The sequence below is a fragment of the Monodon monoceros genome, unplaced genomic scaffold (assembly GCF_005190385.1).
Source record: "Monodon monoceros isolate NGI ecotype Baffin Bay Population unplaced genomic scaffold, NGI_Narwhal_1 Super_Scaffold_12, whole genome shotgun sequence".
Taxonomy (NCBI): domain Eukaryota; kingdom Metazoa; phylum Chordata; class Mammalia; order Artiodactyla; family Monodontidae; genus Monodon; species Monodon monoceros.
In genome coordinates, this window is record NW_021703768.1 from 154410868 (window position 1) to 154424526 (window position 13659).

The window sequence follows — 13659 nt, forward strand, 5'->3', positions numbered from 1 at the left end:
TGGGGGATCCTCCTGGACCGGGGCATGAACCCGTGTCCCCTGCATTGGCAGGCAGACTCTCAACCACTGCGCCACCAGGGAAGCCCAGATATGCTTTGTCTTAAACCTCATGTTTAAGAAATCACATAGCATGTATTCTTTTTTCTCTTTCCTTCATCCTGCTGTTTGTGAGATTCATCCACATTGTTGTTCATATCAGTAGTCGTCTTGTTTTTCTGTCATTTAATCTTCCATTGTATGAACTTGGCAAAAGTTATATTTTCCATATTCCTTTAGATAGACATCTGAGTTGTCCCCAGTTTTTAGGTCATATGAAAAAGTCTACAACAAATATTATTGTATAAGTCCTTTTGTGAACATACGTACTTGCTTATCTTGGGGATATACTTGGTAATATAGAATGTGTTGGCTATTGAGTGGGGTAAATTTAACTCTATTAGAAACGGCCAAACAGTTTTATAAACTGGTTGTGACTTTTTATATTCCCATCACCAATGTATGAGAGTGCTAGTTGCTCCACATCATTGCCAACACTTGATAGTATCAGTCTTTTTCACTTTAGCTATGCCGGTCATTGTGTCATGATAGCTTCTTGAGGTTTTATGATTTGTAGAATTTTTTATATATTCTAGATACATGTACTTTGATAGGTATGTAAATATTCTCTGCTAGACTATGGCTTATTTTTTTTCTTTCATACGTAGGGTCTTTTGTATCCTGCTTATGAAGATTTGCTTATTGTAAGCTCATGAAGATAATTTCTCCATTTATCCTAGAAGCATTATGAGTTTAATTTTTACCTTTAGTTATAAGATCCATCTAAAATTAATTTTTTGCATGTGATGTGAGGGAAAAAAAGGTTCACTTTTTTCTATATTGATATTCACTTGCTCTAGCACCATTTGTAAAGAATATCGCCTTTTCCCACTGACCTGTATTGGCACCTTTGTCAAACATCTTGTGACCGTATGTGTGGGGGTCTACTTCCAGGCTTACTATTCTGCCACATGGATCTCTCCAGTACAACAGTGCTGTGTTTACCATAACTTTATGATGAGTCTGGTCTTAACACATCCTCCACAGTTGTTTCTCTTCTTCAAGATTATCATGAGCATTCTGGGTCCTTTGCGTTTCCATATGAATTTTAGAATTAGTTCCCCAATTTCTACAATAAACCTCCTAAGATTTTGAATGACTCATTGTTTTCCATGGCTCTTGGCACTGTTCTCTGAGATATCCTGCTCCTTAGCTACTTCTTAAAAGGGCCTTGAAAAATATCACATTGAGCAAATTTCCCAGCCTCTCCTGGGGCCCAGAGCCTTTTTGACATTTTGAACATCACACTACCTTTTAGCCCAGACTGGCAACACTTTTACATGAACAGGTCTTGAGCTGTGTGGTCCTGCTGATTATGGCTGAGCTTGCCTGTGTATCTAATCGTTGTCTCTCTATGGGCTGGCCTGTGACATACTGAGCTGGAGTGCTAGACTCTGATTCATGCATCTTTCACTGTCCAGCAGGCTGGCCAGAAAATGTACACAGGCAGTGGTGGAGAAACACAACACCTTTTTTAAAACATCTTTTTGGAGTATAATTGCTTTAGAATGTCGTGTTAGTTTCTGCTGTATAACAAAGTGAATCAGCTATATGTACACATATATCCCCATATCCCCTCCCTCTTGCGTCTCCCTCCCATCCTTCTTACCTCACCCATCTAGGTGGTCACAAAGCACCGAGCTGATCTCCCTGTGCTATGCAGCTGCTTCCCACTAGCTATCTATTTTACATTTGGTAATGTATATATGTCAATGCTACTCTCTCACTTCGCCCCAGCTTCCCCTTCCCCTTCCCAGTGTCCTCAAGTCCATTCTCTACATCTGCGTCTTTATTCCTGTCCTGCCCCTAGGTTCTTCAGAATCTTTTTTTTTTTTTTTAGATTCCATATATATGTGTTAGCATACAGTATTTGTTTTTCTCTTTCTGACTTACTTCACTCTGTATGACAGACTCTAGGTCCATCCACCTCACTACAAATAACTCAATTTCGTTTCTTTTTATGGCTGAGTAATATTCCATTGTATATATGTGCCACATCTTCTTTATCCATTCATCTGTCGATGGACACTTAGGTTGCTTCCATGTCCTGACTATTGTAAATAGTGCTGCAATGAACGTTGTGTACATGACTCTTTTGAATTATGGGAGAAACACAACACGTTTTGAAGCCTTTGTTTGCAACAGTTCTGCTCAAATCCCATTGACAAAGCATGTCATGTGGTAAAATTCAGACCTAAGGACTGAGAAAATACATTACACCTCTCAACAGGAGTGACTGCAAAGACATATGGCAAAGGGCATATATGTTGGAAAGTGTGGAGAATTGGATTCATTAATGAAATTTATCTCCCCTCAGTTTATAGTTTACTGCTTAACAGATAAACACTTAGCATAGTATAACTCCATTTCCCCCTTCAATTCCTTATGCTATTGTTCTATATTTTACTTCTGCACACTATATTGACATTATTGTTGCTTTAAACCTTCAGTAATCTTCCAACATACTTTTCAATAGTCTCGTTTTTAACCTCATTCAGGAAATGATTGACCCAACGCTCAAATTCAGTTTACTCTGAAACCAGGACCACTCATCTCCTAGCAATATTTCTCGTCCCCCAGGTTTATCTTACAAATGTCTGCACCCCAACCTCTGCAGGGGAATGGGGGGATGCACACCCATGATCTCTGTAGGCCCAGATCATATGAATTCTCCACGGTATTCTCATTCTAGGAGACCTTTCCCAAATTCATCCCAGTCCTCTCTCTCTTATCAGACATCCAGTGTCATTTCATATGTCTGGTATCTGTCTATCTTGCTTTCTCTGGCCATCAGGGGCAGAGAATGGGAGTCATCCTAATTCATGGTTCAAAAAATATTATTCATTGGTTCATATGTGATCTTCTTTATGTTTGTTTGTAATAATATAATGCATACCTATGTAAACATCTCTCAAATAGGGAAATTAGTACACTGTAACTTGTATCTGCTTTATGATCCTGACCCTCTTGGGTCTTCTCAGTTGAGGGAACTTCTTAGCACAAATCTTTTTTTTTTTTTTACTGTGTTAAAAAATACACAAAATATAAAATTTACCACATTAACTATTTTTAAGTGTTCAGTTCAGTGGTGTTAAATACATTCACATTGGTGTGCATCCATCACCACCATCCATCCCCAGGATTCTTGTCATCTTGTAAATCTGAAACTGTATACCCATTAAACTATATATATATATATATATATATATTCTCAGATACTTTTCCATAACAGGTTATTATAAGATATTGAATATAGTTCCCTGTGCTATACAGTAGGTCCTTGTTTATCTATTTTATATATAGTAGTACATGTATCTCAGTTTGTCTGCCCCCACCCCCACTATCCCCTTTGGTAATCATAAGTTTGTTTCCCATGTCTGTGAGTCTGTTTCTGTTTTATAAATAAGTTCATTTGTATCATTTTTTTAGATTCCACATATAAGTGATATCATATGATATTTGTCTTTGACTTACTTCACTTAATATGATAATCTCTAGATCCATCCATGTTGCTGCAAATGGCATTATTTCATTCTTTTTATGGATGACTAATATTCTACTGTGTATATATACCACATCTTCTTTATCTATTCATGTGTCAATGGACATTTAGGTTGCTTCCATGTCTTGGCTATTGTAAATAGTGCTGCTATGAACATTGGGATGCATGTATCTTTTCGAATTACTCTGGGTATATGCCCAGGAGTGGGATTGCAGGATCATATGGTAACTGTATTTTTAGTTTTTTAAGGAGCCTCCATACTGTTCTCCATAGTGGCTGAAGCCACCAACAGTATAGGAGTGTTTCTTTTTCTCCACACCTTTTTAGCATTTATTATTTGTAGTCTTTTTAATAATGGCTATTCTGACTGGTGTGAGGTGATACACCAGTAGTTTTGATTTGCATTTCTCTAATGATTAGCGACGTTGAGCATCTTTTCATGTGCCTGTTGGCCATCTGTATGTCTCCTTTGGAGAAATGTCTATCAGGCCTGCAAAATTTCCTTCCTTTTGAAGGCTGAATAATATTCCATAGTGTGCACACACCACATTTTGGTAATCCATTCATCAGTCAGTGGACACTTGGGTTGCTTCCATGTTTTAGCTATTGTGAATAATGGTGGTATGAAAATGGATGTACAAATAGCTATTTTAGCCCCTGCTTTCAATTCTTTAGGTATATACCCAGAAATAGAAGTACTGGGTCAAATGGTAATCATATTTTTAATTTTTTGAGCAACCTCCATTCTGTTTCTCATAGTAGCTGTACCGTTTTATATTCCCACCAAGAGTGCACAAGTGTTCCAATTTCTCCACATCCTTGCCAACCCTTGTTGTTTTCTGTGTTTTGATGGTAGCCATCCTTATGGGTGTGGAGTGGTATCTCATTGCAGTTTTGATGTGCATGTTGAGCATCTTTTCATGAGTTGATTGGCAATTCATATGTCTTCTTCGGAGAAATGTCTATTTGAGTTCTTTGCCCATTTTGGAATCGGGTTGTTTGGGTATTTTTGTTGTTGAGTTTTAGGAGTTTTCTATATATTTTGGATGCTAATACCTTATAAGATATATGATTTGCAAATATTTATTCCTAGACCATAGGTTGCCTTAAAAAGGCAACTGTGGATAGTGTCTTTCATGTACAAAATTTTAAAATCTTCATGAAGTCCAGTTTGTCTATTTTTTCTTCTGCTACATGTGCCTTTGGTGTCGTATCCAAGAAATCACGGCCAAATCCAATGTCATGAAATTTTCATCCTATCAATATTTTTAAATCTATTGAGATTTAATTTGTGGCCTAAAATATGGTCTCTCCTGGAAAATGTCCCACGTGTACTTGAGGAAAATGTTTATGCTGTTGTTGGGTGGAATGTTTTGTATATGTCTATTATATCTAGTTGGTTTATTGTGTTAAGTCCTCTGTTTCCTTGTTTATCTTATGTCTGATTGTCCTATCCATTATTGTGAGAGAGGTATAGAAGTCTGCAAATATTATTGTAGAACTTTCTATTTCTCCCTTGAATTCTGTCAGTTTTTGCTTCATATATTTAGATGTAAATATTTATAATTGTTATATCTTCTTGCTGTTTTGAGTCTTTTATTAATATGTAATGTCCTTCTTTGTCTCTTGTAAAGTTTTTTGATTTAAAAATCTATTTTTTGTCTGATATTAGAATAACCACTCCTGCTCTTTTTTGGTTACTATTTGCATGAACTATCTTTTTCCATTTTTTCACTTTCAACTTGTTTGTGCCTTTGGATCTCAAGTGACTCTTGTAGTCATCATATAGTTAGGTCACGTGTTTTTAATCCATTCTGAAAATCTCTGCCTTTTGATTGGAGAGTTTAAGTCTATTTAGATTTAAAATAATTATTGATAAGGAGGGACTTACTTCTGTCATTGTGATACTAGTTTTCTATATGCCCCATAGCTTTTTTGTCTCTAATTTCCTGCATGACTATTTTTTTGTATTTAGTTGATTTTTTGTAGTAAAATGTTTAAATTTCTTTCCTTTTGTGTATATTTTATAGCTATTTTCTTTGTGATTATCTTGGGGATTACCTTTAACTTTCTAATTTGAATTTACAACAGCTTAACTTCAATAACATACAAAAACTCTGCTCCTTTAGAGTTCCATCCACAGCCAATCTGGTTGTTGATGTCACAAAATTACATCTTATACATTTTGTGCTCCCAAACATAAACTAACAATTCTTTTAAATGTATTGGTCTTTTAAATCATGTAGAAAACAAAAAGTGCAGTTACAAAACATTGTTACAATAAAATGGCTCTTATCACTAACAATGTATTTATTTTTATTGAGATCTTCATTTTTTTATATGCCTTTAAGTTACTGTCTAGTGTCCATTTTTTTTTTACCTGCAGTACTCCCCTGAGCATTTCTTGCATGGCAAGTCTAGTGGTCACAAACCCACTCTACATTTGTTTATCTAGGAATTTCTAAGAATAGCTTGGTTCCTCCCCTCTTTGGAGAGACACTTTTGCTAGATTAAAATTCTTGGTTTGACAGTTTTTCTCTTTTATCACTTGAACTATATCTGTCCATTGTCTTCTGGTCTCCAAAGTTTCTGATGAGAAATATACTGATAATCTTATTGAGGATCCCTTGTATGTGATGATTCTCTTCTCTTTTACTGCTTTCAGAATTCGCTCTCTGGCTTTGGCTTTTGAAAGTTTGATTATAATGTGTTTCAGTGTGGATCCTTTTGAATTCACCTTTCCTGGAGTTTGTTGAGCCCCTTGGATTTTTATATTTATGTCTTTCATTAAATTTGCAAATTTTTCAGCTATTATTTCTTAAAATATTCTTTCTGCCCCTTTATCTCTCTCTTCTCCTGGGACACCCATAATGTGTATGTTGGCTTCTTGATGGTGTCCCACAGGTCCCTTAGGCTCTGTTTGCTTTTCTTCCATCTTTTTTATTTCTGTTCCTCAACCTCAATAATTTCCATTGTCCTATCTTGAAGTTCACCGCTTCTTTCTTCTGCCTGCTCAGAGCTGCCTTTGAATCCATCTAGTGAAGTTTTCATTTCAGTCATTGTACTTTTCAGCTTTGGAGTTCCTTTTTGTTTTGTTTTGTTGTTGGTTTTTTTTGCGGCATGTGGGCCTCTCACTGTTGTGGCCTCTCCCGTTGCGGAGCACAGGCTCTGGACATGCAGGCTCAGCGGCCATGGCTCACGGGCCCAGCTGCTCCGCGGCATGTGGGATCCTCCCGGACCAGGGCACGAAACCATGTCCTCTGCATTGGCAGGCGGTCTCTCAACCACTGCGCCACCAGGGAAGCCCCTCCTTTTTGTTTTGTTTTTAGATTTTCTATCTTGGTTGATAGTTCCACTTTGCTCACACATTATTTTCTTGACTTTCTCCACATCTTTTAGTTCTTTGAGCATCTTTAAGACCATGTTTTAAAGTTTATCTAATATATCTGCCTTTATGTCTTTCTTAGGGACAGATTCTGTTAATTATATTTTTCCTTTGATTGAGCCATTTCCTGTTTCTCTGTGTGTCTTGTGGTTTTTTGTCGAACACTGGACATTTTAATCTAACAATGTGGTAGCTATGGAAATCAGATCCTCCCCCTTACCCAGGGTTTTCTGGGTTTAAAAAAATTTGTGTGTGTTAGTGATTGTTGTAGGCTGTCTCTGTGCAGAGGACCAGTTTGAGGTTGAGATCTTATGTTTTTTCTGAACCTTTACCTGGGCATGCATGGTTACTTTCTAATTTTCCCCATATATTCAGTTGCTTTTGAATGTCCTAGTCTTTAATGTCTGGATCCCAAAAAAAGAAAAATGAAGGGAGAAAAGGGCCATGGCCCCATAAATTCCCTAGAAGTCACTTCATCTGGAGCAGGAGGTGCTTGTGACAATTGGGAGAGATGCAACAACAATGGCTGCCTCCCTCTTTGTGTGTACCTCTGTGATCAGAACAGCAATCAAAGCACAGATCCCCAATATACAGAGGACAGGGTCTTCTTTGCTCACCTTGGCTCTCACATGCTGTGTGCAAGCTCTCCAGGGATATGTGTACAGCTGCCTGTCCCAGGGGTGGGGGTTTGTAGCTGTTACTGTGCTAAGAGCTGAAATTGACTAAAGTTGACTGCAATTTACCCTCCAAGCCTTCAACAGATTCTAGAGTTCCAAAATACTTATATCAGACAAATTCTGCCAGTGCAGTTGTCCTGGTGGGAGACAGATTCCGTGTTTCCTGCTTGGCCATCTCCCAGGATCCTCTCCACAAATCTCTCACAGACAATCATGGTATATACATGGATTCCAGGGCATAGAATCCACTACCCCTCAGGAACTAAGGCCACAGATTGGGAAGCTTGGACCTAAATAAAAGAATGGCAGGTTCCATTCTCTTCTAGCTGGAAGCTGCCTTTATATATCTTCTCATCCTGTATGAGACCCTGGGCCTGACTTACCCTTCATTCAAGATACAACCACAGCGTTATGGCCTTCCCTCAGCAGCACTCAGTGAGAGAACCATCTAGAATGCAAGAACATGCTCTAGGATGCACAAATCAAAAGTGGTCCAAAGGCTTCCCTGGTGGCGCAGTGGTTGAGAGTCTGCCTGCCGATGCAGGGGTCACGGGTTCGTGCCCCAGTCCAGGAAGATCCCACATGCTGTGGAGCGGCTGGGCCCATGAGCCATGGCCGCTGGGCCTGTGCGTCTGGAGCCTGTGCTCCGCAGCGGGAGAGGCCACAACAGTGAGAGGCCCGCATACTGCAAAAAAAAAAAAAAAAAAAAAAGTGGTCCAAGTAACCCTAGGACCACCTAATGCAGTTTTGCAGTTTCTCAGTCAAGGCCAACAAACCAAAAATAACTAGAAAGTAGCCCCATCTTTATTTAGGTCGCTTAGATAACATTACATGGGTTCTGACTTCAATACAATACATATTTCTTCTTTATTCCCCTCTTCTCCTATTCTACACCAGCAAACCTCTGAAAATTACCAACAAAAAGAACTCTCTGACACTCAGCTCACAAGACCACACCGTTTCCCACTCACTCAACTCTTCTTTGAATGTTCTTCAGTGAGCTTCTCTGGTCTTTTTTTTTAGCTTTTAGGATTGTTTCTTTTTCTTATAAACATTCATGAATCTCTCAAATCAATACATTTAACATTTTCATCATCTCTAAAAGTTCTCTTACTGCTCTGCAGCCAAACTCTTTCTTCTAAGGTAAGTATTGTTCTCATTTCTGTCCCCATTAATGAGTTTTATATTTTTGGACTTTATATAAATGGAATTACAGTACTCTTTTGCTCAATATACTCTGTAAGATTTATTCATGTTTTGCATGTATCATTAGTTCCTTTTTGTTTATTGTTGAGGAATATTTAATCACATAAATACCAAAATTCATTTGTCTATTCTTCTGTTGACTGACATTTGGGTTGCTTCAGTTTGGGGCTATTGTGAATAAAACTCTTAGGAACATTCTCTCACAACTCTCTCTACATATGTGCTTTCATTGCTCTTGGGTGCATACATGACAATGTGTTTACTTATTTATGCAGTTCTGAGAAACTACAAAGGATTTTCCAAAATGTATGTACAATTTTACACTGTCAGCAATGAATAAGAGTTACAGATCTCTTTGTCTGAAGAAGTCTTTATTTTACCTTCAGTTTTGAAAGATAATTCTAGATACAGAATTCTGGGTAGACGGTTTTCTGGTTTTATTTTGCTTTGCAAGAGGCTGCTTCATTTTATTCTGGCTTGCATAGTTTTTGATGATAAACTTGTAACTCTTATTCATGATATTCTGTATGAAATATTTCCCCACCCTCCCTGTCTTCAGGCTTTTCCTTGACTTTGTTTCACAGCCATTTGACTATGATTCCTTCTTTCTTTCTTTCTTTCTTTCTTTCTTTCAGCCATGCAGCCTGCAGGATCCTTATTTCCCTGACCAAGGATTGAATCCATGCCCCCTGCAGTGGAAGGGCAGAGTCCCAACCACTGGACCACCAGGGAATTCCATTGACTATGATGTTTCTAAGTGTATGTGTTTGCTTGTTTTATTCTGGCCTGGGGCTCTCTGAACTTCTTGAATCTCTGGTTATTATAGTCTTTAATTTTGGAAATTTCTTGGCCATTATATCTCCACATATTTCTTATCCTCTGTACTCTCTTCTTCTGGGAATAATTCCACATATGTTACGCTGCTATTGTCCCACAGCTCTTAAGTGCTCTGTTTTGCTTTATTCCCCACTCTTTTCCTTTTGTGTTTCAGCATGGGTAATAGCTATTAACCTATTTTCACATTCATTGATTTTTTTCCCTCATTTGTGTCCAGTCTGCTGATACACCCATTGAAGTAATTTTTTAATCTCTGATAATGTGTATTTCTGGCATTTCCAGTTGGTCCTTTTTTTTGTAGTTTCCATATCTCTGCTTAAATTCTTCATTTTTTTCATGCTTGTTGTTTACTTCTTAATAATTTCTTCAACATATTAATCATAGTTATTTTAATGTTCCTTAAATATACTTTCAACATTTTGGTCATCTCTGGGCCTGACTGTGTTCAATGTTTTATCTCTTGACAGTGGGTCCAGTGTTTTATTCCTGCCTTCCCCATACCTTTGTGTCTGTGCATGTGTGTGTGGATATATGTGTATCTTTTAATTTTTGGTTGAATGTTAGACATTATAGAAGAATATTTAAGACTAAATATTCTGTACCCCAAAATAGGCATTCCTCTTCTTCTGCCAAAGCATTAGTAGGGTGGGGCAGGGCTGATTCAGGCTAGTGAGAACTTGAGCTGGGTTGTGGCTTCTGTTGTTGCTCTTACTGACTTCAGAGCACCAGAGGCTTCAGGTCCCTCCATGGTGGGCTGCTGCAATGTTGTGCTCTGTGTGAGACCTGGGGTGTTTCTCTGTTCCTGCTTCACCCTTCACTTCACATCTCTGTACATCCACAGCACATTTTGCCTGCCCTCCAGAAGAAAATTACTGTTCTTGGTGTTCATTACTAGGCTGCTATTGAGAAGGAGGAAACTTGATCCCCTGATCCAGCCTCAGCCTCAGGCAGAGCTGTAGGTCTTAGATTTGGAAATGGACCTCTGTGCACCACTACTCTACCTTTGGGGCAGCTAAGCTCTGCTTTGTATCTGTGATGGCTCTGAGAGAATCTAGACCCTGCCCTCATGTTAGCAGACCTCTCATGTTACTGATGTGGGCTCTTGGCACCTCAGGTTTTCCAGGGATGTAGGGCTTGTTTCTACTCTTCCTCCAGAATAGTCCACCTGTACCAGGTTCTGAGGGCAGGAGTATGTGGTGGCCCCCCCCCCACACACACAACCAGTAGAAGGCTTTTGCTCCACATGTGAGTAGGGAAGCAAGCTGTATTCTTACAGGTCCCCAGTGGTAGTGGTCATTTTCTGAACACCTGCACTGAGGTTCCCTCTCTGTGGACCCCTGCTGTGCCCCTATATTTCATGAGCTGCTAGTGGAGAGCTAAGGGAAAGACCTACCAGTGAGTGCAATCCTCCTCTTGTCTGATTTCTCATCATTCTGAACTGGCACACTAGCCCACAATTGAAGAACTCATTGAAATTACAGCTAGCTGATTTCTCCCTTCCACTTCTCTGATACACCTCTTCCTTTGTGCTGTGCTAATAATTGTGCAGAGCTCATCATTCTGGCCCTCTGTCCACCTGGTTCCATGTGGGCCTTGGCATCTGTGTAAGGGATATTTTACCCTGCATCTACACTGTTTTCACTCAATGTCTTGGTTGCTCCACAAGACTCTCCACTCTTGACTCTGGGAACTGTGAAGTCTAACCTGGCCATTCTGCCCTTCCTGTGGAATTGTACATTCTGCACACATGGCTCGGGGTCCAATGGCAGACTTGGGGCACTGAGGCCCCCTGTGTTCCCTCTAGGGTCCTTCTCTCTGGAGCACCCTCCTTCTGGCATCTGCCTTTGCGGATTCCAGCTGCCTGTGCTCCTCCTCATGCCACAGCCTGGAGTGTGCCCCAGGCAGGATGATGGGGCCCTTGTAGACCTTGCCTCATCTGTTCTCTTTGCTCAGGGGCCACAGCCCTGCCCTGACTCAGGTCCAGTGGGAAATAATTTCCTGCTGGGTAGACATGTTTACTGCTAGCTTATGGTAGAGGGAAGTTCACTCCCAGTCACCCCACTGTGGGCACAATGAAAGGCCTCAGGTAGATTTTTAGCTGGCTTAGTAGTTAAAAGTATTTCCCAACTGCATTTCACTGTGTTGCTTCTCCATCATCCCCCACCCTGAGTTTTTTGACTCCTTCTGTTGCTCTGCATTCCTATTTGCAATCATCTAATTCTTCCATGGCTCCTCTCCTGATATTAACTTGCCAACACAGCAGCAACTGCAAACACTGCTGATATTCTGCTTCCCATTTTCTTCCTTCGAGGTACACATTCGTTAGCTCTAAAACTGATTCCCCACCTACCGCAGGCTATGCCATCCCCAAATACATGCCCCCACTTGATACCCAATCGTTTGAGTCTTTAACCTGTGAGAACAGCTCCTTTCCAGGCAGAGCAGGCCCACTTGCACATTGGTCAGGAAAGTGCAAGTTTTCTGGGAGCAATTACTATATCCATTGGTATAGACAAGGACACATGGAGTGACAACCCACAAAAATTGGAGGCTACTTTCTTGCACACACTGTGTCATCCGCTCACTCTCACCCAGGGACTCAGCTGATGGAGCTGTTTGCACTTGAGCCACGGCAATGGGAATGTAATGGGCTGAACCAAGTCCTGGCTCTTACATCTCTCTTAGGAAGTGTCATGTGACATATGTTTAAACTTTATTGACCAAAGCCTGAGTCCCCATTGCAGAGAAAGGAGCCATGTGGAGGGTGGGAGTAAGAGAAGGAACTCCAGTGTGAGCCCACTAGGCCTTGGGGCTTGGTGTGCCCTGTGGAACAGGTGTGAGAAGACCATTCACTGGGCCTGCACTCCTTTCTGACAGGAGACACTTCAGACAAGCTGCAGGAGGTGCAGCTGCCTCTGGTCCCATTGCCCCTATGCCAGCTGCTCTATGGACACACGTCCTACATTCTGCCGGACATGCTGTGTGCCGGGGACCTCAGGAACATGAAGACTGCTTGTGAGGTACAACCCACTGTGGGGGCGGGAGGCTAAGCCCAGGGATTTCAGATCTTCCATCTGCTTTAAGCCCAGGGCACTTCTGCCAGTTGGGTAGGTGGTCCCAGACCACCTGGCTCCTGTGGGGATCAGAAGTACATCTCCATGCAGCCATGGGTTGAGTGGGAAGCCACAGGGTAGCTTATGTGCAAATGGAACACAGGCCTCAGTCAGGCCCTGTGGACCCCAGTGCTGGCCAGAGCAGCCCAGGGCTCCACGTCTGCCCAGGGGCCATGCCTGCTGACTGTCACTCCATAGCACCCACCCTCTACTTGCAGGACAATGCAGTGAACACTGCTTGCCTGCAGCAGGGCCTCCCCACTAACAAGGTGGGGCTGCATGAGTGGCAGGATCCTGGCCCCATCCCACAGTGTTGGCATTGGGCCACCCTCATGCAGGAGGCCCCAAACTCCCAGTTCACAAGAAACTCCTCTTTTTTCCAGGGTGACTCTGGGGGCCCACTTGTCTGTGAATTCAACCGCACCTGGATGCAAATTGGAGTAGTGAGCTGGGGGCATGGTTGTACATACCCTATGTATCCTGCAGTTTATGCCCGAGTCTCCTTTTTCTCAGAATGGATTCGTTATCACATAGAAAACACACCCTTACCTCTTCAGCCACTCCCTACCCTCTCCTCCACTCCGGGGGCTGCCATCGATGTCCTTGTGACTTCACTGGCTGTCCTGTCAATGTTGTAAGGACCACAGCACTCATCCAGCTTCTTCATGGCTGCATGCCTCTGTTCCTACCCAGCTCCAGCCGAAGCCTTCACACACCTGAGCAAGGTGTGGGCAATCAGCCAGGCCCACATGTGAGGTCCAAGAGGAGGCTGACCAGGGCCACACCCAGGAAGGCAGAGGCTGGTCTCATCACAGAAGGGCAGGGGTACATGGGAGAGCAGAG

The 13659-nt window shown here is 41.3% G+C and overlaps 1 protein-coding gene across 1 annotated transcript in view; it reads left to right on the forward strand.

The window, feature by feature from the left end:
- Positions 1 to 13454, forward strand: part of PRSS38 (serine protease 38) — a 24675-nt gene extending 11221 nt beyond the window's left edge. Inside the window, exons 4-5 of the mRNA XM_029216849.1 lie at positions 12581 to 12723; positions 13200 to 13454. Coding sequence (XP_029072682.1) covers positions 12581 to 12723; positions 13200 to 13454 — 398 coding nt within the window. The remainder of the gene's footprint in view (positions 1 to 12580; positions 12724 to 13199) is intronic.
- The last annotated feature ends 205 nt before the right edge of the window (positions 13455 to 13659 follow it).